Raw genomic sequence first — 26,240 nt, forward strand, 5'->3', positions numbered from 1 at the left:
GCATGCAAAGTCTAAACATTTATCATGAGTAATAACTTGAAAATTAAAGCAATCATGCAATTTAAACAAGTGATTGACATTTTATTCGAATTTATTGTTCCGGCAGGTGTGAATAAAATGATTCCAAGATCATTAAATCATTGAAGAATTAAGCACATTATGTATTTAGACTCAATTCTAAAATATTTTATGTAAGCAAATCCGTTGCTAATAGTCTAGAAACTACTCTTGGTTGATAGGTACGTCTAAGAACTTATTAGGTAAACCTATCTTATTTTCCACGACATAAAAGGACTCCTTACTTATATCGTTGAGTTTCACCAAAACTAACATGTACTCACAATTATTTGTGTACCTTACCCCTTTAGGATCAATAATTAAGTAACACCTCGCTATGGCGGAAAACTATTACTAAGATTGATGTAAAGGTTATCCAAGTAAGTGTTATTTTGGCATGGCACCTTTTAACTCAATTTTTAAATTTTGGAACTTAAGGCTCTTACTATGTTGGTTAGATTTTAAGTGAACTAAAATCCATAATTATGCAACATAATCAAGCCACAATCTCATTCATAATTAAGACATATTTAAAGAAATAAATAACTTAAAACATGCATAAGATATAAATGTGATCTAGTATGGCCCGACTTCATCTTGAAGCTTCAACTTCAAACTCCGTCTTGAAAATGGATTGGAAAACCCGTCTTGAATTTCACCATGGGAGGCACCATTTTCTTCAAATAGGATAAGCTATAATAAAAACTAATTACAACTATTTGATGGTACGCAGACCATATTTAAATTAAAAACTTTGGTGCATTAGACCAGATTTACATTCAAATGAATGGTACGCAGACCATATTTTCTATCCTATTTGGGCCATACTAGTAACTTTCCATAACCTGCAAAATAGTACATATATAATATACCATTCACCCATTCATTTATCATTGAATGGCCCACATAGCTGGTTAGTTGAACTTATTATGTATCACATAAATATTTGCAGTAATTAATCAAGGCTTCCAATAATCTACAAATTATTCAATCCTTATTAATTCTAATCGAGTTGTTTTAACCTTAAAGGAATGTAGACTTAATCAAGAGTTTATGACTAAAACGCTCCCACTGAAACCAAGAAATTTACATGCTTTACTAATTTTAAACATAAAATTGTATTTCCTAGTCCAACCGGAAACATACAAAATTAATTAAAATTTAAAGCTCATATAAATTATTATTTAAATCCTTTAATTTATTTTCGTTGAATTAAATTAATTAATTTAAATTTAATCAAGGTTTTAATTTTAGTAAAATAATTATTATAAATAAAATTTATAATAATTAAATTATTCAAAATGAAATTCCGAGAAAAAATTAAATTACAAATTTTAAATTTAATTAAAATCGTTTTTCCAACTGAAAATCAAAATTAAATTAAAACGAATCAATCGGGTCAAGACGAGGCCATGGGCTTGCGCCCATGCCCTGTCGAGTCCACGAAGCAGCATCGCCCCACTCGACTGATCGCACAGCAAGGCACGAGCAGCCACGCGTAGACGCAGCAAGCCGAGCCACGCCTACGCGCAGCAGCAACTCGCTGCTTGTGGCGAGGCAGCGCTTGCTGGGCGAGGCTTCCTTGCTGCCCTCGCTGCGGCCTGCTTGCTTGGTGCCTTGCCTCTCGCCCCATCCGCCCATGCACGTCGCAGCACTCGACGCAAGGCAGGGCTACTGCCTTGTGCTCTCGTGCCACACGCTTGCTCGCTGCATACGTACCCCATGGGCGACGAGCTCCCTTGCTCGTCGTCGCATGCCCGCACTATACAACTTAGCGTCCTTTGCTTTGTGCGTGCAAGATTCGTGAGCGGATTTCATAAAAATCAAAACTTTATAATTTAAATTTATAGAAAAATTAATAAATCATAATAATTTCATAAATTTAAGGCGAAAAATCGAAAATTTATTATTCAAATTAATTTCCTATCAAGTTTATTTTCATGGATTCAAATCTAGGTCATAAAAATTTAAAATTTTCCAAATTTAACAAATTTCATGGTGGTTTTTAATCATGGATTCCTAATTAAATTGTCAATTAATTATGAAAATCAAATCAAATTCTAAATTATTCGAATTTCAACAAATTAATTACAATTACAAATTAGGTTGTATAATTAACAAGCTTAGGCATTAAAATTGTTAAACATATACAGTAAGTCAATCATAGATTCAAGATTTACAAACAAGAATCGCAAATATTTAATTTAACATCTTAAAAATTACAAATTTTGCGTTCGAAAAACTAAAACCTCCGAAAAGTCATAGTTAGGCTTCGAATTTGGGAATTCTGGTTTCGGCATCAAATCTTTGATTTTAGTCAAACTTTCAAAAGGCCGTTTACATGCGAAATTCACTATAAAATTATATGATTCCGACCATTATTGACTAAACTGCCGAAAGTTCTGCGAACATATAATTAAATAATCGCACGAATTTGCAATTAATTACAAAAAACGAAATTAATCACCCATTTAATTCATTGCAAATTTATAAAATTTAACCATGTTAACTATAATTTATTATGGAATTAATTAGAGGCTCGTGATACCACTGTTAGGTTATGACAAATATAAAGCATATATATTTCATGCGGAAAAACCATAAAGCTAGGAATCCAAATTAATTGCCACATAACAATTAGCATAATTTAGGATACAAACTTATGTAGCGTGCCCTCCCTAGCTGCTCCCGAACCGAACAAGAACAAGTTTAGGACTCCAAGTGTAGTCCCTCCGTAGATAGTCCACATCACGTTCGGATCCGCCTTAGATTCAATTCACTAGAATTTAGCCTAAGGTATTATGTTATTCGTTTATAATTATTTGGCAAATTATTAACCTTTAGTTTTTAACTTAAAACTATATGAATACTTGAATTGATGTGTTATAAATTGTGATTACCATCACCTATTTATAGGGTAGGATTATTGGAACTAGAAACCTACTAGGATTTAATTAACCTAATCTTATTAGAATTAGATTCCAATTAAATCTTTTAAGTTAGTGTTTATTTCAACAACTAACTCTAGTAGTTTTAGGAAAATAATAATTAATCGAACTAATCCTAAACGCTTAAGGATTCGACGCATGCACAAACTCAACGCACACACACGCACAGCCCACGAGGGGCGTTGGGCGCGCGCGCGCGGAGGGCTCGGCCCAGCAGCGCTGCAGCCCACGCTTGGGCGTGCCAGCCTGCTGGCCTCGCTGGGCCTGGCCTTGCGTGTTGCTTGGCTGGGCCTTGCGGTGCTTGGCGGGCTGCTGCTTGCCTTTGCTGCGCGCGGGCCTTGCTAGGCGCAGGCCTGGCTTCGTGCTGGGCCTTGCGTCTAGCAAGCTCGTCCGATGTTTATTTCGTACGACGCGCTTCCGATTAATTTTTCGATTCTGGAATTCATTTCCGATTCGAACAATATTTAATATTTCTGATTCTGGAATTAATTTCCGTTTCGAACAAATATTTAATATTTCCAATTCCGGAATTATGTTCCGATTCCGATAATATTTCCGATTCCGACAATATTTCCGTTTCCGGCAATATTTCCATTTCCAATAATATTTTCCGATACGTACCATGTTTCCGTTTCCGGAAACATCTACGACTTGGATAATATTTATATTTCCAATACGAACCATATTTCCGTTTCCGGCAATATCATCGTTTCCGGAGTATTCATAATTTGCCTTTTGACGATTTCAGCTCCCACTGGAACCGAAATCCGTCGATTCAGAATATCCATAAATGGAGTATTTAATTCATTAAATACTTGATCCGTTCACGTACTATTTGTATGACCCTACGGATTCAGTCAAGAGTAAGCTGTGGATTAATATTATTAATTCCACTTGAACTGAAGCGACCTCTAGCTAGGCATACAGTTCACTTGATCTCACTGAATTATTAACTTGTATAATTAATTAATACTGAACCGCATTTATTAGACTTTAGCATTGAATGAATACTTGGACCAAGGGCATTATTTCCTTCATTAGGGTCTTGGAATCGTTTCATTCATTTTGGACCATGTTTTAGCTTTTTCATGAATGAAATGTTTAATAGCTTTAATGATTGCATGCTAGCTTTTATTTCAAAGTTAAATTAAGTTATGAATGGTTATTTATTGCGAATTCTTTTCAAATGTAGTAATCAAATGGCCGCATACGTAACAACAATTAAATCATCGGAAATTCCGGATGTCGAGTTAGACTTGACTAACTTTATTGAATGGGAAAGGAAACTTATCGAAGTTTTAAAAGTTAATGACATGCACTATGTCATCGAACAACCTTTCCCTAGCTATGATGCGCAGGTATGACTCCTGAAAAGTACAGAAGTTGGGCACTTCACAAGTACCTTGTCACGGAGTTTATCCTAAAGTCTATTCCCGAAGGTTGGAGAGGGAGGTTCATTACTTTTGAGCCTCACGCTCTCCTAAGTCGTCTTGGGGATAGGTGTCGTGCGGGGTCTCAACCCAAGTGCCAAACTGGTGGCAAAAGGGTTGATGAATTGGCTAATTCAATGAGCGATCTCAAACTCATTACCCCACACAAGTTGTGCCTAGAGAACGAGCTTCTAGAGGCACAAAAGCGCATTTACTCAATCAAGATGGACAAAAACACACCTATTTGGTCTCACGGGGATATGATGTCTGGATTATTTTTCACAATCGAGAGACTTGGTGGTTCCGTCAAAGAGTCGATAGCTATTACACTAGTGCTGAATTCTCTTCATAGGGATTATGAGGTGTTTAAGATGCACTATCTCTTTAATTAGAAAGAGAGCACATTCTGTGAACTTGTGGAATTCGAGAGAATCCTTAAGTTCAAGCAAGACCCTTTGAATGTGAGGTGCACCAAATTCAAGAAAGTGTGCAAGGGGAAGATAAGCAAGGCTGGATCTTCATCCACTCTCGGAGGGCAACTGGCGCCTTCCAAGAGCAAGATGAGGAAAAATGTTCTCCTTCAATATCGCAATGCTTCAATTGTAATGAAATTGGTCATTACAAGCGAGGTTGCGCTAAACTAAAGGAAGAGAAGGACGGAAACGTTGCTTCTCCTTTAGGTATGTATGTTATACATTGTAATCTTGCTAATTCTACTTCTTGGGTATTAGATACTGGTTGTGGCTCACACTTATGTTCCAATTCGCAGGGACTAAGGAGAAGTAGAAGGCTTGATAAAGGCGAGATGGATCTACGCGTGGGAAATGGAGCACGGATTGCTGCATTAGCCGTATGATCTTATTTTATTTCTTTGCCTAGTGGTTTTGTTTTGGAACTAGAAAACTGTTACTATGTTCCTAGTATCACCAGAAACATTATTTCCGTTTCAAGTTTGGATTCTAAAGGTTTTAGTTTTCAATTTAAAGACAATAGTTGTTCTTTTGATTTGAATGGAATGTTTTATGGTTCAGCACAACAAGAAAATGGTCTATATGTGCTAGATACGAGCAAACACATTTATAACATAAATACTAAAAAGGCTAAAACTGGTGATTCGGATCTCACATTTCTGTGGCATTGTCGATTAGGCCATATAAACACAAAGCGCATGGAATTACTTCAACGAAAGGGAATTCTAGAATCATTCAACTTAGAGAAGATTGATCAATGGGAATCTTGTTTACTTGGCAAAATGAAAAAGCAACCTTTCTCAAAGGTGGGAGAAAGAGCAATCGAACTACTAGGGCTAATACATACGGACGTATGTGGGCCTATGAGTACGAAAGCTAGAGGTGAGTTCAGCTATTTCATAACGTTTACAAACGATTTCAGTAGATGTGGATATATTTACAAAATGAAACACAAGTCTGAATCGTTTGAGAAATCCCGAGAATTTCAAAATGAAGTAGAGAATCAACATGGCAAGAAAATCAAAGCTCTAAGATCGGATCGAGGAGGTGAATATCTTAGCCACGAGTTTAATGACCATAAAAAAGAATGCGATTTTCTTTCTGAATTGATTGCTCCGGGGACACCTCAATGGAATGGAGTGTCGGAACGGAGAAACAGGACCTTACTCGAAATGGTCAGGTCAATGATGGATCAAGCCAAACTTCCTTTACAGTTTTGGGGACATGCGTTGCAAACTGCAGCACTCACACTGAATCGTGCTCCGTCAAAAGCTGTTGAAAAAACTGCATACGAATTATGGACTGGGAAACTTCCAAAGTTGTCTTTTCTAAAGATTTGGGGTTGCGAAGCATATGTCAAGCGATTAATTTCGGACAAGCTCGAACCAAAATCTGACAAATGTTTCTTCGTTGGGTATCCAAAAGAAACAAAGGGGTATTACTTCTACAACAAGTCAGACAACAAGGTATTCGTTGCTCGTGACAGTGTCTTTTTGGAAAGAAATCATATTTCCAAATTGACAAGTGGGAGAATAATAGACCTCGAAGAGATTCGAGACGAACAACGAACCAAGAACTCTTTAGAAGCAGTTCAGGATGAAGAACCTCCAAGGTCTTTAGAAGAGCCAGTGGGAGTAGTTCCTCAAAACTTCAGTTCCCCTCGTAAGTCAAATAGAACTAAGGTTCAACCGGACAGATGGACATGCGTCCTCTTGACTGAAAACTTAGACATTCTCATATTAGATAGTGATGAACCTATGACTTATAAGCAAGATATGACGAGCCCAAGATCTACTAAATGGTTAGAGGCCATGAAATCTGAAATAGACTCCATGTCTGAAAATCAAGTCTGGGATTTGGTAGATTTGCCGGATGGGTTTACACCTATCGGATGCAAATGGGTCTTCAAATTGAAGAAAGACAAAGATGGAATTGTATATATATACAAAGCTGGATTGGTAGCAAAAGGTTACAGGCAAGTTCACGACGTTGACTATGATGAAACCTTTTCTCTAGTCGCGATGCTTAAGTCTATTCGGATAATCCTTGCGATTGCCGCGTTTCATGACTATGAAATATGGCAAATGGATGTCAAAATTGCCTTCTTGAATGGTGTTTTAGAAGAGACTGTGTTTATGACGCAGCCGGAGGGTTTTGTCGATCAAAAGAACCAAGGAAAGGTATGCAAGCTTAAGAAGTCCATTTACGGACTAAAGCAGACATCAAGGAGTTGAAATAAACGATGTGATGAACCAGAAAATAAGTTTGGCTTCATCAAGAATCAAGACGAATCTTGTGTATACAAGAAAGTCAGTGGGAGTAAAATTGCATTACTAGTCTTGTATGTTGATGACATACTACTTATTGGAAACGACATTCCTATGTTGGAGTCTGTAAAGACTTGGCTTGGAAAGTGTTTCTCAATGAAGGACTTAGGAGAGGCACAATACATATTGGGCATCAAGATCTATAGGGATAGATCTAAGAGGATGATTGGACTAAGCCAGAGCACTTACATTGACAAAGTGCTAGCTAGGTTCAATATGATGGAAGCCAAGAGAGGCCATCTACCTATGTCACATGGCACATATCTAAGCAAGAGTTAGTGTCTTAGAACATCCGATGAGCGTAGAAAGATGAGTGGGGTTTCATACGCTTTGGCTATTTGAACCATCATGTATGGTATGATTTGTACAAGGCCGGATGTTTCGTTCGCACTCAGTGCAACAAGAAGTACCAGTCAGAACCATGTGAGGCACATTGGACTGATGCCAAGAACATCCTAAAGTACCTGAAAAGGACTAAGGATCAGTTTCTGGTTTATGGTGGTACAAATGTGTTTATTGTTAAGGGCTATATGGACGCAAGCTTTCAAACCGACAAAGATGATTTCAGATCACAGTCTGGGTTTGTGTTCTGCCTCAACGGCAGAGCAGTAAGCTGGAAAAGTGCTAAGCAAAGCACTATTGCGGATTCTACAACTGAAGCCGAGTACATTGCTGCCTCAGAAGCAGCAAAGGAAGCTGTTTGGATTCGAAAGTTCATCGAAGAACTTGGGGTTTTCCCCTCCATTAAAGGACCAATGGCTTTGTATTGCGACAATAGCGGAGCCATTGCCCAGGCAAAGGAGCCTAGGAGCCACCAGAAGTCCAAGCACGTATTGCGGCAATTTCATATAATTCTAGAGATCGTTAAAAGGAAAGAAATCGAGATATGCAAGGTTGGAAATGACGACAACGTCGCGGATCCATTGACTAAACCATTACCACAAGTGAAGCACAACGCACATGTAGCAACCATAGGAATCAAGCATGTTGGAGGCTGGCTTTGATTTTCTAAGTTTTGTTTTAGAAAATTTGTTAGATCTATGTTTAAAACAATTTATTTAACCATTTCATATTTATGAAATTTATTATTTCACATTCATTTAATTTTGGTTTAGTATTAAATGATAAGTCCATGTGATTCAAAACATTCAAATGGGATGTCAAGATGGATTCTTCGACAAAGAAACACCCATAAGTGAACTTGAATATTGAAGTCACAAAGGATCCCTAATCCAGGTCATCGAAAGGTGGACGACCAATGACTAATGAAGATTAGATTGCAAGTAGATTGTTGGTTATATTTCTTGAACTAATTTGACTGGATGTCAGAATCTTTTGCATAGATACTTATTGGATCTTGTATCGGATTGACCATGAGAACACTTTAAGAGATTAAATTAATGTCATAAGTGTTGTGGGCAAAATTACCGTACCATTGTGTACCAATAAGGATGTGACACGTGGCCCGTATTGCGCCCCGTAAACAAAGGCCATACGACGTCTATTCTGTAGAATAAGTGTCAGTCCATGTATCTCTAGGGTATACGTATTTGTATTATGTACGTATAATTACATATAATGTATCTAAACCTAATGGGCACATGTAATCAGTACTCTACAATGGGCACAAAGGCCCAAATAGCCCACTTATGTCTAAAAGGCCAGGGAATTGTAAAGGGGAAGGACATGTGTCCTCCTCCCATAGCTTAGCCAATCAGGTGAAGAGAATGTTAGGTCATTCCTACAAAAACCTAGTACTATAAATAGCCCCATTTCCCTAGAAAAAGGGGTCACAATCAATACAATCAGGAACAATTATTGTTCTGCCTTCTCTCTATTTTCTCTCTCTATAAAAATACATTCTTGCTAAGATCTCAGTTACCGGAAAACCTCCAGGTTATCTCACCGGAAAAACCCCACAACATTTGGCGCCGTCTGTGGGGAGGTACGGTAGCATGGAAGATCAACGACAGGACAATGATACTGGGCGGCCTAAGCGAGTGGAGCGGCCACCCCTGGAAAGAGAAATGCCGGCCGAGCATCAGACGCCGGCCCCGAGAATCACCGGAGAGGCCGCCCGGGTCTTTGCGGCAGGGCACACACCTCGTCACGCCGTCGAGGTAGAGGTGCTCAGTGAAGAGGACGACCAGGCCAATCGCACCCCTCCAGGTGGACACCTGGATCCTCGGGCAGATACCGTAATAGAGGAGAATATGCCCGTCTCTGTGGGTTCTCTTCGGGCTATTTTGGCCGAGTTCCAAGCTGATATGGGAAAGACAGTTAATGCTGAGGTGCAGAAGAGCATGCTGATTTACACCACTGCTGCGGCTGCAAATCATGAGGAACCGGCAAGCAATAGGCCAACACTTTCTTTGCTTCCCCCAAACGTCTGGACCAGGCAGACAGGCGAGGACCTTAGGAGGCGGCCGCCAGCAAATCAGCCCAATCAGAAAATGTCTTACCTAACGCGCCGGCTGCCTCAACGGCTGGTCGGCGAATTGTCTCGAGGACGTGAACAGCCGCAAGCCGAGAAAGTACCAGACTCTGAGTCCGAACTTTTAGATACGGAATCCACCCCCGTCATGCCAGATACACCTTTACCTCATCCCACTTACATACACTTGAGCCAAGCACGCCCGGGTGTCACTCGTCCCACTTTTCAAACTCGCCGTCGCGAGTCTTCTCGACGGGAACCATATTCAAGGCTCCAGGATCCTGTGTATCACATTCAGGAGGGGGTGTCCAACATGGCCCTAGGACACACCACCCCTTTTGCAGACACCATTATGAGAGCACCAAGGGAGCCCAAGGTCAAGCCGCCCAACATTGATGCCTATGATGGGACTACGGACCCAGACATGCATCTCTTAGTTTACAGACATCACATGTATGTTCAAGGAATAACCGACTCAACTTGGTGTAAGTACTTTCCAGGAACACTGAAAGGGGTAGCGTCTAAGTGGTTTGAGAGGCTCCCAGCCGGAACCATTCGCTCTTTTTTGGAGCTTGAGTTATTGTTTTCCACTCGGTTCATGGCTCACAAAGAAGAGAAGAAGACGAGCATGCACTTGAGTCGAATTCAGCAAGGGAAAGACGAATCTCTGAGAAGCTATGTAAAAAGATTCAACTTGGAGGCGGGGCATATTCCAGATTTGCCGGATGGTGTGGTATTTGATAACTTTATTCGAGGGCTTAAGAAGGGCTCGTTCAAGTTTGATCTGGTAAAGAAAAGTGTGCGAACCATGGCAGAGGTGTTAGATGAGGCCGAGGCCTTCATTCACGCAACAGAAATTTGCAGCGTCCCAAAAGATCCCAGGGGAAGTGATACCGCTGAGCCGGCGGCAAAAAAGGAAAAATTTGAGAAGAAGAGTAGGCCTAACGGGACGTGGGCTATTGCAAAAGAGTCGGACAGGGCTCCCGGGGCGGCAGGCCAGAAGAGGTCCAGAGCTTATGACCGAGAGCGCTTTGAGTATAACACAGACATGTACACAATTCTGATGGACGCTGGGTCCAAGTATGAGATTGATCGTCCATTCCCCATGAAGTCGCCACCAGAAAGCAGGGATCCCAAGCTGTACTGTCACTTCCATAGTGACATTGGACATGACACCAACGAATGTAAAAGCCTAAAAAGGGCACTGGACGGCCTAGCCGCTAAGGGATTCCTAAAGAGTTATATTAGCAGAAATACGGGAGGTTCTGGCAAACCGTTCTACAAAAAGAACAAATCACCTCCCTCGAAAGAGGATGGTAACCGTACCGACCCAGAGTGTGTGGCAGTCATCTCAGGAGGATTGGCCGCCGGTGGACCGACCATGAGGGGACAGAAAGATTATGCCAAGCGGCTGGGATAAGTGATGCTATCAGGCAAGGCCACAACCGACCCGTTCCCAAAAGTAGAAATCGGCGAGGCCGACCGTGGAGAAATAGCCACCCCGCATGATGATCCCTTCGTAATTGAGTTGAAGGTCGCCAACCTGAGGGTTAGGCGTATCCTGGTTGATACTGGGAGCTCGTCAGACATAATCAGTCTTGAGTGCTTAAATCGGTTGCAACATGATTCCTCAAAGATTGAGAAAATCCACTACCCCATCATAGGTTTCGGAGGTAGTATCATCCATCCAGTTGGCATCATTGCTCTTCCCCTGCGGATGGGAAATAAAAAAGAATTTAGACAAATGGACGTCCGTTTTCTCATAGTGAAAGACCTGACGGCATATAATATCATCTTGGGGCGTCCCACCTTGAATAGGGCAAAGGCTGTTATCGTGACCCACCTGATGCTTCTTAAGTTTGTCTGTGATGATGGGAGCGTCAGCACCATACATGGTGATCAGCAACAAGCTAGAGACTGCTATTTAACAACCTTGAGTCCGGAAGCGTGGGGGTCAGGTGAAGAGAAAGACACGGTGGGAAACAAACGAAAATGTGGCGACACACAGCCCAAAGTCGTCAAAGAAACATTAACTATCTCAGCAGGGCACATGGAAGAGAGACGACCAGAGCCTGTTGGGGCCCATTTCAATGTGGTATTAAACACAGATAAACCTGACAGAGTAGTGCCCATCGGGATTCCTCCTGACGACCCGCTGGCGGCAGAATTGGTCAACCTACTGAGAGAATTTGAAGATATCTTTGCTTTCACAGTGGAAGAAATGCCGGGTATTGACCGTGTTGTGGCTGTCCATAAGCTGAATGTGGACCCAAACTTTAAACCGGTTCGTCAGAAGAAAAGGAACCATGGGGAAGATAGAAATCAGGCGGCAGCGGCGGAAATACAGAAGTTGATGGATGTAGGGTTCGTCAGGCCTAGTTAGTACCCCGACTGGGTTGCGAATGTGGTTCTCGTCAAGAAACCAAACGGCACCTGGAGAATGTGTGTTGACTACACCAACCTCAATAAGGCATGTCCCAAGGATAGTTTCCCATTGCCTAAGATTGACCGGCTTGTCGACTCTACGGCGGCGCATGCTATGATGAGCTTCATGGATGCATACTCAGGGTTTCATCAGATCCCGTTGTGGCCTGACGACCAGGAAAAAACGTCATTTGTCACTGAACAAGGCCTTTACTGCTACAAAGTGATGCCGTTTGGATTAAAGAATGCACCGGCCACCTTTCAGCGTCTTATTAACACTGTGTTCAACAAGTAGCTCGGCAGAAATATTGAAGCTTATATTGATGATATGATCGTGAAAAGTAAGCTGCGGGCGGCACACATAACTGATCTTAGGGAGACATTCGAGACTATTCGAGCTTACAACATGAGATTGAATCCTAAGCAATGTGTGTTTGGGGCGACGTCAGGCAAATTCTTAGGTTTTTTGATTGATGAAAGAGGAATTGAAGCCAACCCAGACAAGATCCAGGCAGTAATTGATATGAGCTCACCAAAGACAGTAAAAGAGGTCCAGCGGTTCACAGGTTGCTTGGCCGCCCTGGGCAGATTCCTTTCCAGGGCCGGAGACAAGTGTCACTACTTTTTTAGGGCAATCAGAAAGAAGGCTAAGTTTGAATGGTCGGACGAAGCCGAGGCGGCGTTGGTGAGATTAAAGGAACACTTGCATACCTTACCTCGTCTTGTTAGCCCCTTGCAGGGAGAGACTTTATACATGTATCTCGCCGTGTCCGAACACTCGTTGAGTGCCGTTCTACTGACAGAGAGGGAGGGAATACAGATGCCAGTATACTTTGTCAGTCATGTTCTTCAAAATGCTGAAGTTAGATACCCCACAGTGGAAAAGTTTGGCTTAGCCCTGTTCATGGCCAGCAAAAAGCTCCGTCCTTATTTCTTAGCTTACAAAATAGTGGTCTATACAGATCAACCGCTTAAACTTCCCTTCACGAAGCTGGAGGCGTCAGGACGAATGCTGAATTGGGCAATAGAGCTGAATGCCTTCGATATCACCTATGAGCCGAGGAAAGCTGTCAAGGGCCAAGCATGTGCCGACTTCATTGTTGAAATGACGAGGCCTGACTTTGCCAAGAATACAAAGACTGTGTGGACATTGTACGTAGATGGCTCGTCCACGCAGAATGGATGTGGAGCTGGGATAATCTGTCACTCCCCAGAAGGAGATACTTTTGAGTATGCTATGCGATTTAACTTTCAGGCGTCAAATAATGAAGCCGAGTATGAAGCCCTGCTTTGTGGCATAAAAATGTGTAAGGCGGCAGGCGCCGAGGAGATTGTAGCACTATCCGACTCTCAATTGATTGTGAGCCAAGTTAATGGGACCTACGAAGCTAGGGATCCGACGATGGTCAAATACATGCAGGCCGTCCATCAGGAAGTAGAGCCACTGAAAAGATTTGAAGTAAGACAAGTCCCTCGCTCGAAAAATAACCAAGCTGATGCCTTGTCAAAATTGGTCAGTTCTGCGTCTTGTGATACTCCTCGGCACGTGTTTTGGGAGGTAAAAGCGCACAAAAGCATTGAGCAAATGGAGGTGGAAACCCTTGACAGGACCTCCACATGGATGGATGACATAGTAAACTTCAAAATGAACGGAGTCTTGCTAGAGGACTCGAGACAAGCGGCAAAAATTCAGAAGAAATGCTCTTGGTTTGAAATGTGGAAATTCTCGTCCTTTGTTAAGATGTGTGACGCCTGAAAAAGGACAGGAAATTCTAGAAGACCTTCACCAAGGATTGTGTATCTCGCATATTGGTGGAAGGGCCTTGGCTGAAAAGGCACTTCGAATTGGCTATTACTGGCCGACTCTTAAGGATGATGCAATCTCACTGGTCAAGAAGTGTGACAAATGCCAGCGCTTTGCTCACCTAATACATCGACCCTCAAGAGTTCTGACGCCCATCACGAGTCCAATTCCATTTGCTAAGTGGGGAATAGATCTCCTAGGCCCATTACCGCCGCTCCTGGAGGGAGGCGTTATGTCATCGTTGCCGTAGATTACTTCACCAAATGGGTGGAGGCAGAAGCGCTCAAAAACATAAAAACCGTTGATGTAAGGGCATTCATTTGGAAGAATATCATGACTTGTTTTGGGATTCCGCAGGCTATAATCAATGATAATGGGCCTCAGCTTGAGACGCCTAAGCTGAAAGAGTGGCTGGCAGACCACGGCGTACCCTAAACCCTGCAGAAAAATTAACTTTGTGACAAAGGTGGTTTGTTAAAAAGCCCTGCGGCAAAACTAACCTTGTGACGATGTTGGTTTGCTCAAAAGCCCCGCGGCAAAATTAACTTTGTGACAAAAGTGGTTTGTTAAAAAGCCCTGCGGCAAAATTAACTTTGTGACAAAGATGGTTTGTTAAAAAGCCCTGCGGCAAAATTAACTTTGTGACAAAAGTGGTTTGTTAAAAAGCCCCGCGGCAAAATTAACTTTGTGACAAAGGTGGTTTGCTAAAACGCCCTGCGGCAAGGACGACCTTGGAACAAAGGGTTGTTTGTGCGTGTTTTTTATCGTCCACCCCATTTGACGAGCATGTCTAGCGGCAATCATACCTATTGATTGACTTGCGTCAATCAATGTCGTAGTAGACACGCTCGTCAAAGACTGCGACGACCACCTAAGCGTCGAGCACATACTCAGGTGCCCGCGGCGGAAACGACCATGAGGCAAAAGTTGTTTGCCCAAATGGGCGGCGGCACGAATATCCGTGGACCAAAGGGTTGTTTGTGAGTGTTTTTGATCGTCCACTCCATTTGACGAGCATGTCTAGCGGCAATCATACCTATTGATTGACTTGCGTCAATCAATGTCGTAGTGGACACGCTCGTCAAAGACTGTGACGATCATACCTATTGATTGATAGCACCCCTCGAAAAAATCAAAGTACGAAAAACGAATAAACACGACATAGAAGAAGCAACAGAAGCAGCCTACTTATAAAACAACGCCCACTGTAAGGCGTGCAAAAGTAGCCCAAACAAAAAAGAGAGAAATTGTTGTGTGCTCAGCAGGCACAATGATACAGACGCCAACGGCGCCAAAACTTGATAAAGTAATTGTTTTTGCCCTTAGGCATGAGAACACATAAATAAATTTTTTTATAAAGCAGAAGGAAGCAAATCAGGGAGCAGCCGCATCGTCCTCATCATCGGAGGGTACAAACTCAGGGGGCGGCTGGCCGAGACGCTCAGCAACCAACACATCAGCACTGTGTTCTATGCGCCGCTGGAACCACGCGAGGTCATACTCCTCCATGTGGTTCTCCCAGGCATGCTTAACGGCGTCCTTTGCCGCCTGCTCCCCCTGATCGTAGGACCCGAGAAGACGCTCGCGCAGGGTGCGAACCTGCAACCTGGCAGTCTCCAGTTCCCCCCGAAGTTGCTCGGCTTCCTCAGCCGCCTCTTTGACTTGGGGGTACTCCCGCAGCTGGTCCTGAAGCGTCCGTATTTCCTCCGCTGCCGCCTTGGCCCCCTCGACCATCGCCACCATGTCCTTGTCCTGCGCCAAGACCTTCTTTAGCAGCTCGGCCTTATCAGACCGCAACGAAGCCACCTCCTTTGCCTGAAGGTCTATGGTCGTCTGCATCTGCAAGAGGACCTCTTCAATTGATTTGAACGCATAATCACCATGATGGGTGGACTCGGCCACTTGAGCTTTGAGCTCCTCGGCAGTGCGGGTCTTCCAACCCTTGCAGAATTCCATGCGGCAGAATAACTGCAAAAGGGGGCTACATGTTAGTAAATGATCTAAAAAGAAAAGCAAAAAACAAACACATACAAAAATTGGAAACAGACTCACGTCGAGTAGAGTGGCCTGGATGGCACCAAACTGGGCGTCGGTCTTACGGCCAGGAAGAGAAGCAACGTACTCCGCTAGGACGGCCTTAAACACTTTGCGGCATATAGCCGCCCTATCCCTTGACGAATAGGGAGGAGTAGCGGGTATATTCTCGTCCTCTGCAGCAGCTGCTTCCTTCCCTTTGTCTTTAGCTATAGGAAAAACAACGGCCTCCGGATGACGCGGAGAGTAAGAAGAACTGCCAGATGAGGCTCGATACGTCTGTACGACGTTTGAATAAAACTTACCGCCCGATGACCTAGCTCGGCGGGGCACCTCCGCAGGGATCTGAGAGCGGACATTGGCCGGAATTCCAGCAAGAGGGTCCTCCGGCTCGGCCTGGTTCCCGCCAGACTTCGATTTGGACACCAAGTCCACAATCGGAGAGGGCTTGTCTACAACCTGCTCATCATCGGCAGGATGATCCCCCTCGGCGGCCTGCGACTCACCCTTCTTGACCAGACGCCGTGGTTTGGGCTTTGGCTTCTTAAAGGTGCTCGGTGTCTCCGAGTCGGCAGGAGCTGACCTCTTTTTTAGCTGGGAAAGGGTCGTTCCCTTCGTCCTTCCCGCCGCCTTCGCCGCGTCCTTCGCTTGCTGACCAAGAACACAAGGAGAATCAGTAAATTGGTCACAGGCCACTCACAAGATAGTGGCCCGTCACTAAAAAGGACGCCCGTCCAAAACAATATGACAAGGTGTACTTTAACAATCACAAGTTACTCTCAAAGAAGTGACTCGTCATTAAAAAGAGACGCCCACAAAATTGTGACGTGGGACATCCCTGTGATCACAAGTCACTCTCAAAGATGTGACTCATCACCAAAGGAGACGCCCGCACATTTATGCCGTGGGGCATCACATTGATCACAGGCCACTCACAAGATAGTGGCTCGTCATTAAAAAGAGACGCCCACAAAATTGTGATGTGGGACATCCCTGTGATCACAAGTCACTCTCAAAGATGTGACTCGTCACCAAAGGAGACGCCCGCACATTTATGCCGTGGGGCATCACATTGATCACATGCCACTCACAAGATAGTGGCTCGTCATTAAAAAGAGACGCCCACAAAATTGTGACGTGGGACATCCCTGTGATCACAAGTCACTCTCAAAGATGTGACTCGTCACCAAAGGAGACGCCCGCACATTTATGCCGTGGGGCATCACATTGATCACAAGTTACTCTCAAAGAAGTGACTCGTCATCAAAAGAGACGCCCGCAAAATTATGACGTGGGGTATCTCATTGATCACAAGCCACTCCCAAAGAAGTGACTCGTCATCAAAAAAGACGCCCACAAAATTGTGACGTGGGACATCTCTGTGATCACAAGTTACTCTCAAGATGTGACTCTTCACCAAAGGAGACGCCCGCACATTTATGCCGAGGAACATCCCTGTGATCACAAGTTACTTTTCTTTTAAGGAAAAAGTGGCTCGTCATCAAAAGAGACGCCCGTACATTTATGACGTGAGCACTCTATTCAAAACAAAGGCTAAATCAAATAGGTTTGGCACACACCTTCTCTTCCAGCTCGGCCTTAGCCTTCTTCATCTTGGCTTCATAAATGTCAGCCATCCAGTCGGTCAGGTCCCCCTTGCCTTTATCTGCTTCAGATAACTTGCTCATTCCTTCTTATGCACACAAAAAGAGAGATGGTTAGAGAAAGAATAGAACAAAGGGGGACAGCATACAACCTAACATTCTACCTTGGGTTATAGAATATCCCAAACCCACAGCAGCCAAAAACGCTTCGTCCCGTAACTGACTTATGTGCGACAACCACTCGGCCGGCACATGGAATGTCTTTTCAGCAGTCAGATGGTAGGTGTTGGCCTTGAACAACACCATTATGTGTTCCCACTCGTCCGCTGTGAGGGGTGGGAGACCTTCGTCATGATCCATGTAATTGTCCGTTCTTCTCCAACGGCTCATTCTGTCGTACATCTCCTCGTCATCAGTGTGAAACACCACCCATCGCTTCCTCCACTTGTTCCACTTGTTGAGCTTACCCACCACAGTTTGGTAGGTGCCTCGGCTGCTGAGATTAAACCATCCCTCGGCGGCCTTGGGGGAGCGAGAGATAGAGACCAAATGCAAGAAAGCATTGAAGGACGGATGCACATTGTTCATTTGGCTATATAGCCGAATATGTCTGCCCAAGAATTGGGGGTCAGTTGGGCCACCCCAATGTTGAATCCATCTAACACCTCCACCACAAATGGATGCGGAGGAAACCTCATACCTAGCTTGATGATGGCAGCATAGACGGGGAACTCTCCCTCAGCAAGCAGGCTGACCGTCGAATCCAGGCCGGCCGACACTCGCATCTGGTACCCCTCACCAACGCATAGGCCGTCTCTCATGTCGGCCCCCTTCCTCTCCAGCCACCTCAGCCAACCGGCGTCTGGATGAATCTCTGAAGGAAGAAGCTGAGCCTCTTCTCGACCTCTTGGCCTAACCATAGCATCAGTAGCCGCCGGCTCCTCGGCAACCAAAGGCAGTAAAGCTACGCTCGACTCCCCGACTGCCCGGCTCGTTGTATGCTCGGACGAGCATGCAGAGTGCTCCCCCTCAGTCTCTGCATAATCGTCGATCTCTTGAAAGAGGTCGGTATACTCAGGATCGACTGCCGGGTCAGTAGAAGAATACCTCTCCATCGGAGGAGTAGCCGGCCCTTCTCCCAAACGCAGACGAGTGGGGTCTGCTGTCTGCTTATTTCTTGCCATGCTCTCTGCATAGGGAACAGGGCACGGCTTAGGGGTGACCAACAATGAAGAAAAAGATGAGACTGGACGGTCGTCCAGAAAAAGACGAGCGGCATAAACGCCCCATTTGAACCCTAAGAGTCTTTACCGATTACTAATATGCCGGCTACTAACGAGGATAAAAATGACGAGGAGATAGACAAAAACATAAATGAAAGGTGAAAACTAACCTCGAAAGATCTGGGAACGGTCGGTGAAGAACAAGATGAGTATCACGAAGAACAGGTTGAAGGCGATGAAGAACAAGTTGAGTCCTGCGGTGGCCGGAAATCGCCTGCTGGTGGTGGAAATGTGCCGGAAATCGCCTGCTTTGAGCTCTGTGAAAATGAAACGTAAAAATGAGATTTACCCCCCCATATATATAGGGAAGGGAAAAAATGAGAAAAGTGACACATGTCACTACCTCAACACTTGTTCCGAATATGTACCTGCGAATCAACGGTCAAGAAGCGATATCCATAAGATTGTTTCCAGAAATGCCATTCTTGAGGGGCAAATGTTGTGGGCAAAATTACCGTACCATCGTGTACCAATAAGGACGTGACACGTGGCCCGTATTGCGCCCCGTAAGCAAAGGCCATACGACGTCTATTCTGTAGAATAAGTGTCAGTCCATGTATCTCTAGGGTATACGTATTTGTATTTTGTACGTATAATTACATATAATGTATCTAAACCTAATGGGCACATGTAATTAGTACTCTACAATGGGCACAAAGGCCCATATAGCCCACTTATGTCTAAAAGGCCAGGGAATTGTAAAGGGGAAGGACATGTGTCCTCCTCCCATAGCTTAGCCAATCAGGTGAAGAGAATGTTAGGTCATTCCTACAAAAACCTAGTACTATAAATAGCCCCATTTCCCTAGAAAAAGGGGTCAAAATCAATACAATCAGGAACAATTACAGTTCTGCCTTCTCTCTATTTTCTCTCTCTATAAAAATACATTCTTGCTAAGATCTCAGTTACCGGAAAACCTCCAGGTTATCTCACCGGAAAATCCCCACAACATAAGTAGTTCTCATTAATGGTGATTAGAACCATTCCTCAGAACATGAGCGATTATGTTTGCTCATTTGAGAATTAGTTCGCTTTGATGCTCGCTAAACGTCGCATCGTAAAAGGAGGCTGTAAAAGAAGTTATTGGGCGTACTATGAATCAAAGTGAGTGTTCATAGATTGCCAGAATGGATTGTCCTCCTATCTTTGATATGATATGGTGTTGTTGTGTAACAAGGCCTCTCGGAGACTTAGATACTGTAAAATGCATGGCCGTGCTCAGAATGGTTAAGGCTTAACCTTCTGTAAAAGTTTAACAGTTGAGCTCTGCAATCCGAGAAACACTTCTGGACCTAATAAGGATGGCTTGGATCTTACCTTATGTTCAGTAAGTAACACTAAGTGACAAAGGAATGTGAATGCACACTTGTCTGAATGACAAGTGGGAGACTGAAGGAAATATGTCCTTCACCCAAGGTGCATTAAGTCTAATAACCAAGGTTCAGATTAATTGCGAACAATTAATTAGGTGAGATCAAGTGATCGGAACAGCTAGGTGGAGCAATGCTTCCGATCAGTGAGTCCTAATGAATATTAAGCTCACAACTTACTCTTGACTGAACCTACAAGGTCACACCAATGGCATGTAACAGATGACCGGATTAAATAAATCGGAAATTCATTTAATAGCTTTTCGGGAATTAGTTTTGGAAAACGTATTATACGATACGACCTTGCATCGGAATCGTATATCGTATCGCGAATATTCGTAAGCTGGGCGAAACGAATAAATCATATCGTACGACGGTGATTCGTCGTATACAATACGATAAATAATAGTCGTAAGGTATTAGTCGTGAATACGAAGGCATCGGAGCTGCCGGCCCGTCGAGCCAAGCACGCAAGCGTGCAAGGCCCAACGAGCCAGCGAGTTTGCGAGCAAGGCGAGCAAGCCAACCCGCGTGGCATGAGCACGCAACAGTAGCAGGAGCATAGCAGCGGCGAGCGAGAGAGGCCCATGGCCCAGCTGCTCGGCTGCGTGCGTTGTGGGCTTCGGCCTGCAGCGTGTGGCTGGGCGTTGGGTTGGGCGTGTGTGTTGATGTTGTTAGGTTATGATACATTTAAATGAATATAAATCATGCGGAAAAAACCATAAAAGACAGGATTCCAAATTAATTGCCACATAACAATTAGCATAATTAGGATGCATACTCTTTGTAGCGTGCCCTCCCTTGCTCCGCCCGAACCGAACAAGAACAAGTCTTTAGGATTCCAAGTGTCGTCCCTCCGTAGAAAGTCCACGGCACGTTCGGATTCGCCTTAGGTTTGACTAACTAGAATCGCCCCAAAGGTACTATGATTTTCGGTTATTATGAGCAAATGAGTGACTGAATTTTATGCCTAAAACTCTCTTTGAATACTTGAAAACTCGTTATAAATTGTGAGCTTTAATCACCTATTTATAGGGTATGGAAAAGGTATTGGAATCCTACTAGGAAACGAATTAATTAACTTCAATTTAATTTAAACTATATTAACTAATTTATCTAGTAGAAATAGGAATTTAATCTTTAAACGAATCCTACATGATTTAGGTTTCGTACGCAAGAACAAACACACACACAAGCATGACCCGCATGCGCGCAGGCCATGCCCGCGCAAAAGCCCACGAAGCTGCCGCAGCCTAGGCGCGCGCTGGGCCTGCTTTGCGCTGGGCCTGGCGTGGCCTTGGGATGTTTATGAGGCGCGCCACGCTTGCTGGATGTGGGCCTGGCTTCACGCTGGGCCTTCGTCTAGCAAGCTCGTCCGATGCTAATTCGTACGACGCGCTTCCGATTAATTTCCCGATTCCGGAATTCATTTCCGATACGAACAATATTTAACATTTTCGATTCCGGAATAAATTTCCGTTTCGAACAAGTATTTAATATTTTCATTTTCGGAATTATTTTCCGATTCCGATAATATTTCCGATTTCGACAATATTTCCGTTTCCAACAATATTTCAGTTTCCGGCAATATTTTCATTTCCGATAATATTTTCCGATACGTACCATGTTTCCGTTTCCGGCAACATCTATGACTTGGATAATATTTATATTTCCGATACGATCCATATTTCCGTTTCCGGCAATATCATCGTTTCCAGAGTATTCATTATTTGCCTTTGACGATCTCAGCTCCCACTGAAACCAAGATCCGTCGATTCCGAATATCCATAGATGGAGTATTTAATGCCATAAAATACTTGATCCGTTTACGTACTATTTGTGTGACCCTACGGGTTCAGTCAAGAGTAAGCTGTGGATTAATATCATTAATCCACTTGAACTGAAGCGACCTCTAGCTAGGCATACAGTTCACTTGATCTCACAGAATTATTAACTTGTATAATTAATACTGAACCGCATTTATTAGACTTACCATTAAACGCATACTTGGACCAAGGGCATTATTTTATTCAGTCTCCCACTTTTCCTTAGGGACAAGTGTGCATTTCCTAATTCCTTTGTCACTCGATGCTTGCTCTTGAACATAAGGTAAGAGTTATCATCCTTATTATGTTCAGAGGTGTTTCTCGGTTTCAGAGTTCAACTGATCAAATAAACAGATAATCATAGCCTATGATTCATCTGAGCACGGCCATGCATTTTACAGTTTCTAGCTCTCCGAGTGGCCTTGTACAACTTTCAGCATCTCATCCCGATTTATGGGAGGACAATCCCAATCTTGCGATCTTGAGATTAGACTTCGTTTGATAGGTGATTACCCGAGCGTTGCCTTTATAGCCTCCTTTTACGGTGCGGCGGTTGCCAACGTCAAAGTAAGCAGTTCTCAAACAAGTAATCTCAAATCACTAAGGTATTATAAGGATTAGTGTCTAATAATTTCAATGAAATTTACTTATGACAGATTTTCATCTCTTACAGTAAAGTTTCATTTGTCTGTCCGATACTAGTCTTCCTAAAGTAAGTATCTATGCAAATGATTGCGACATTGCCATGTCCACATAGTTCAAGAAACAGAACTACTAGTCATCTTGCATTCTAGTCGTCTAACGTTTTCTATGCGTCTATCTTTATAGAAAACTCCGACCAGGGACCCTTTTCAACTGTTGACATTCAAGTTCATTTTATAGACATTTCTAAGTCACAGGACTGGTCCTGACAGTCTATCTTGAATATATCGTCAAATTGAAGGGACTCATCATTTAATACTAAACCAAGATTAAATGGAATATGAAAATACATTTCATATATGATAAATGTTCAACCCTAATGTTTTACAACCATGGGCCTCGAACCCATCTTTAAAACAATTAGTGGAATTCAAAAATGTGCTTGATTTCCAGTGCCACAATGTGAGTGTTGTTTCTCACTTGTTGCATAGGTTTAGTTATCATGCTTTGCCAATCTTAATATCCTTTTCATCGAATGTTCTTCGAGATAGATGATAAGATCTTTTGTTTATTATGTGATCTAGTCTTTCTTACTTTGATAGTGGTTCTACGCATTTTGCAATAAAGAACCATCAAGTCAGCAGACATGTGATCCACCCAAGTTTTGTGAAGAACTCTTTAACGTAAACAACCCTGTTTTATTTCTTCTTAGGAAATAAGTACTTTTACTTCAACTGTATAGTTTGCTAGTGATGCTTTGTTTGGATTTACCTATCCAAGCAGTTCATAGATATGTGGAAGACTTTCCATCCGTATCTTAGAACATAGAAATTAATATTTAATTTCCCACGCAACAACTCATGGTCTCTAATCCATGTTGCCATTTCAAAACACGATGCTCTTAAGCTCGTCTTTGCAAATGGTTAACTCCAAATGGATCTTGCTTGATCCTTTGCTAGTGTTTATGCGTGTAGCATTAATATTTAGCATATCTTTATTTCCTTGAATCAAGAACTAATCTTATGTTATACATGATAAATTGTTTGCAGAATAATTCCCAATTGAATTCTATTCATGTAACTATAGCTTATCTAGTTTCAGTAGATACTAAATCCAACTAAAATCTTTGACAAATAATATAGGTTAAGAATCTCACTTAGATCCTTTGATGTTTAACTTAGTAAATGCTTATACATAGTTCAAACATTCTTTACTTAGATTTATTCACATGGGTCGAATATCTCCAATGGAGTCTTTCGTGTTTGATTTAGTAAATGCCATTACGTAATCTAAAACAATATTATAAGATCTAAATAGATCTTAATACCCAGTATGTACTAAGTTTTGCCTTGGTCCATCATTGATGAATAATTTCAAATCTAAGTCATTAGCATTTGAATGTTATTTCACAATAGAGAGATATGTGTGTGATACACATAGGACCAATTAAGTTTTATGTACTCTCACTAAACTTCTTCTATATCTATAAGAATCATGTACATTTTGTTAGGTTATGATACATATGAATAAACATAAATCATGCGGAAAAACCATAAAGCCAGGAAACATATTATTTACACATAATCATTTAGCATAATTAAGATGTATACACTCTGTAGCGTGCCCTCCCTAGCTACGCCAGAACCGAACAAGAACAAGTCTTTAGGACTCCAAGTGTCGTCCCTCCGTAGATAGTCCACATCACGTCCGGATCCGCCTTAAGATTGACCAACTAGAATCGCCCTTAAGGTACTATAAATTTCGGCTAATAGGGCAAGCGTTTGTGGCTGATTTTTGCTTGAAAATCTTACCTTTGAATACTTCAATTCTCGATATAAATATGTGACCCTAGGCACCTATTTATAGAGTTATGGAAAAGGACTTGGAATCCTATTAGGAAACTAATTTATTTAATTAGAATCTTATTAAAACTCTACTAAACAAATTCTATCTTTATTAGGATTAGGATTTAATCATAGAACAAATTCCATTAGCTTTAGGATCTGTATTGAAACACAAACGTTGCACGAGCACGAGAATCGCACAAAACCGCGCAGGCCTTGCGGCCCACACGAGCTGGCGCTGCTCGCAGCCCACGAGCATCAGCCCGCGCGCGCCAAGGCCATTGTTGGTCGAGTAATCCCCCGTTGCTCCGTGCATTTTTTTTTCTTTTTCCGAATGTACAATGAGGAGTTCAGTTGGTCGACTAAACCCAATTCAATAATTGAAGATGCTACAAATTTTTTTTGAAATAAATAACGACCGCTAATACCGGTCGGATTTATTAAATAAGCGGTTGGTAAAATTTTAAATATATTTTGGAACTAATCAGATTTTTACTGACTATTAAGTAGTCGGAAAGCTTAGAAAAGCAGTCGTTAATTTGTTGACTGCTTTAGAAGCGGTCGGTAAATTTAAAAAATAACGGCCGCTTCTATATCGGTCGATAAATTACCGACTGCTTTATTTTTGGTTAGTAAATTTAGTTTTACCAACCACTTTTATGGCGGTCGGTAAATATGGTCGGTAATCAAGCGATTTCTTGTAGTGTGGGCCTGGCGTGGCTTGGCAGCGTGTGTTTGGGCGCTCGTCTTGCTGGGCGTAGGCCTGGCTTCGTGCTGGGCCTTCGTCTAACAAGTCTCGTCCGATGCTAATTCGTACGACGCGCTTCCGATTAAATTCCCGATTCCGGAATTCATTTCCGATACGAACAATATTTAATATTTCCGATTTCGGAATTAATTTCCGTTTCGAACAAATATTTAATATTTCCGTTTCCGGAATTATTTTCCGATTTCATTCTGACAATATTTCCGTTTCCGGCAATATTTCCGATTCCGGCAACATCTACGACTCGGATAATATTTATATTTCCGATACGATCCATATTTCCGTTTCTGGCAATATCATCGTTTCCGGAGTATTCATTTCTTGCCTTTTGACGATCTCAGCTCCCACTGAAACCAAGATCCGTCGATTCCGAATATCCATAGATGGAGTATTTAATGCCATTAAATACTTGATCCGTTTACGTACTATTTGTGTGACCCTACGGGTTCAGTCAAGAGTAAGATGTGGATTAATATCATTAATTCCACTTGAACTGAAGCGGCCTCTAGCTAGGCATTCAGCTCACTTGATCTCACTGAATGAATTATTAACTTGTTAATTAATACTGAACCACATTTATTAGACTTAACATTAGATGCATACTTGGACTAAGGGCATATTTCCTTCAGTCTCCCACTTGTCCTTAGGGACAAGTGTGCATTTCCTAATTCCTTTGTCGCTCGATGCTTGCTCTTGAACATAAGCTAAGAGTTGTCATCCTTATTATGTCCAGAGGTGTTTCTGGGTTTCAGAGTTCAACTGGTCAAATAAACAGATAATCATAGCCTATGATTCATCTGAGCACGGCCATGCATTTTACAGTTTCTAGCTCTCCGAGTGGCCTTGTACAACTTTCAGCATCTCATCCCGGTTTATGGGAGGACAATCCCAATCTTGCAATCTTGAGATTAGACTTCGTTTGATAGGTGATTACCTGAGCGTTGCCTTTATAGTCTCCTTTTACGGTGCGACGGTTG

At 42.6% G+C, this 26,240-nt stretch overlaps 1 protein-coding gene across 1 annotated transcript; it reads left to right on the top strand.

The window, feature by feature from the left end:
• Positions 1 to 10,018: 10,018 nt before the first annotated feature.
• Positions 10,019 to 11,220, top strand: LOC110790945 (uncharacterized). Its single transcript, XM_021995693.2, has 3 exons — positions 10,019 to 10,553; positions 10,635 to 10,982; positions 11,201 to 11,220. Exons 1-3 carry the CDS (start codon positions 10,019 to 10,021, stop codon positions 11,218 to 11,220), a joined length of 903 nt encoding a protein of 300 aa, XP_021851385.2.
• Positions 11,221 to 26,240: the final 15,020 nt, after the last annotated feature.

Source organism: Spinacia oleracea, chromosome 6 (genome assembly GCF_020520425.1).
Source record: "Spinacia oleracea cultivar Varoflay chromosome 6, BTI_SOV_V1, whole genome shotgun sequence".
NCBI classification, from domain to species: domain Eukaryota; kingdom Viridiplantae; phylum Streptophyta; class Magnoliopsida; order Caryophyllales; family Amaranthaceae; genus Spinacia; species Spinacia oleracea.

Excerpts from the sequence above, each read along its gene's own strand:
- LOC110790945 (XM_021995693.2), top strand. The coding sequence starts at position 10,019 with ATGAGAGCACCAAGGGAGCCCAAGGTCAAGCCGCCCAACATTGATGCC. Across the intron at positions 10,554-10,634 it reads CCCAAAAGATCCCAGGGGAA|AGTCGGACAGGGCTCCCGGG; the intron begins GTGATACCGCTG and ends CTATTGCAAAAG. Across the intron at positions 10,983-11,200 it reads ACCTCCCTCGAAAGAGGATG|GTCGCCAACCTGAGGGTTAG; the intron begins GTAACCGTACCG and ends ATTGAGTTGAAG.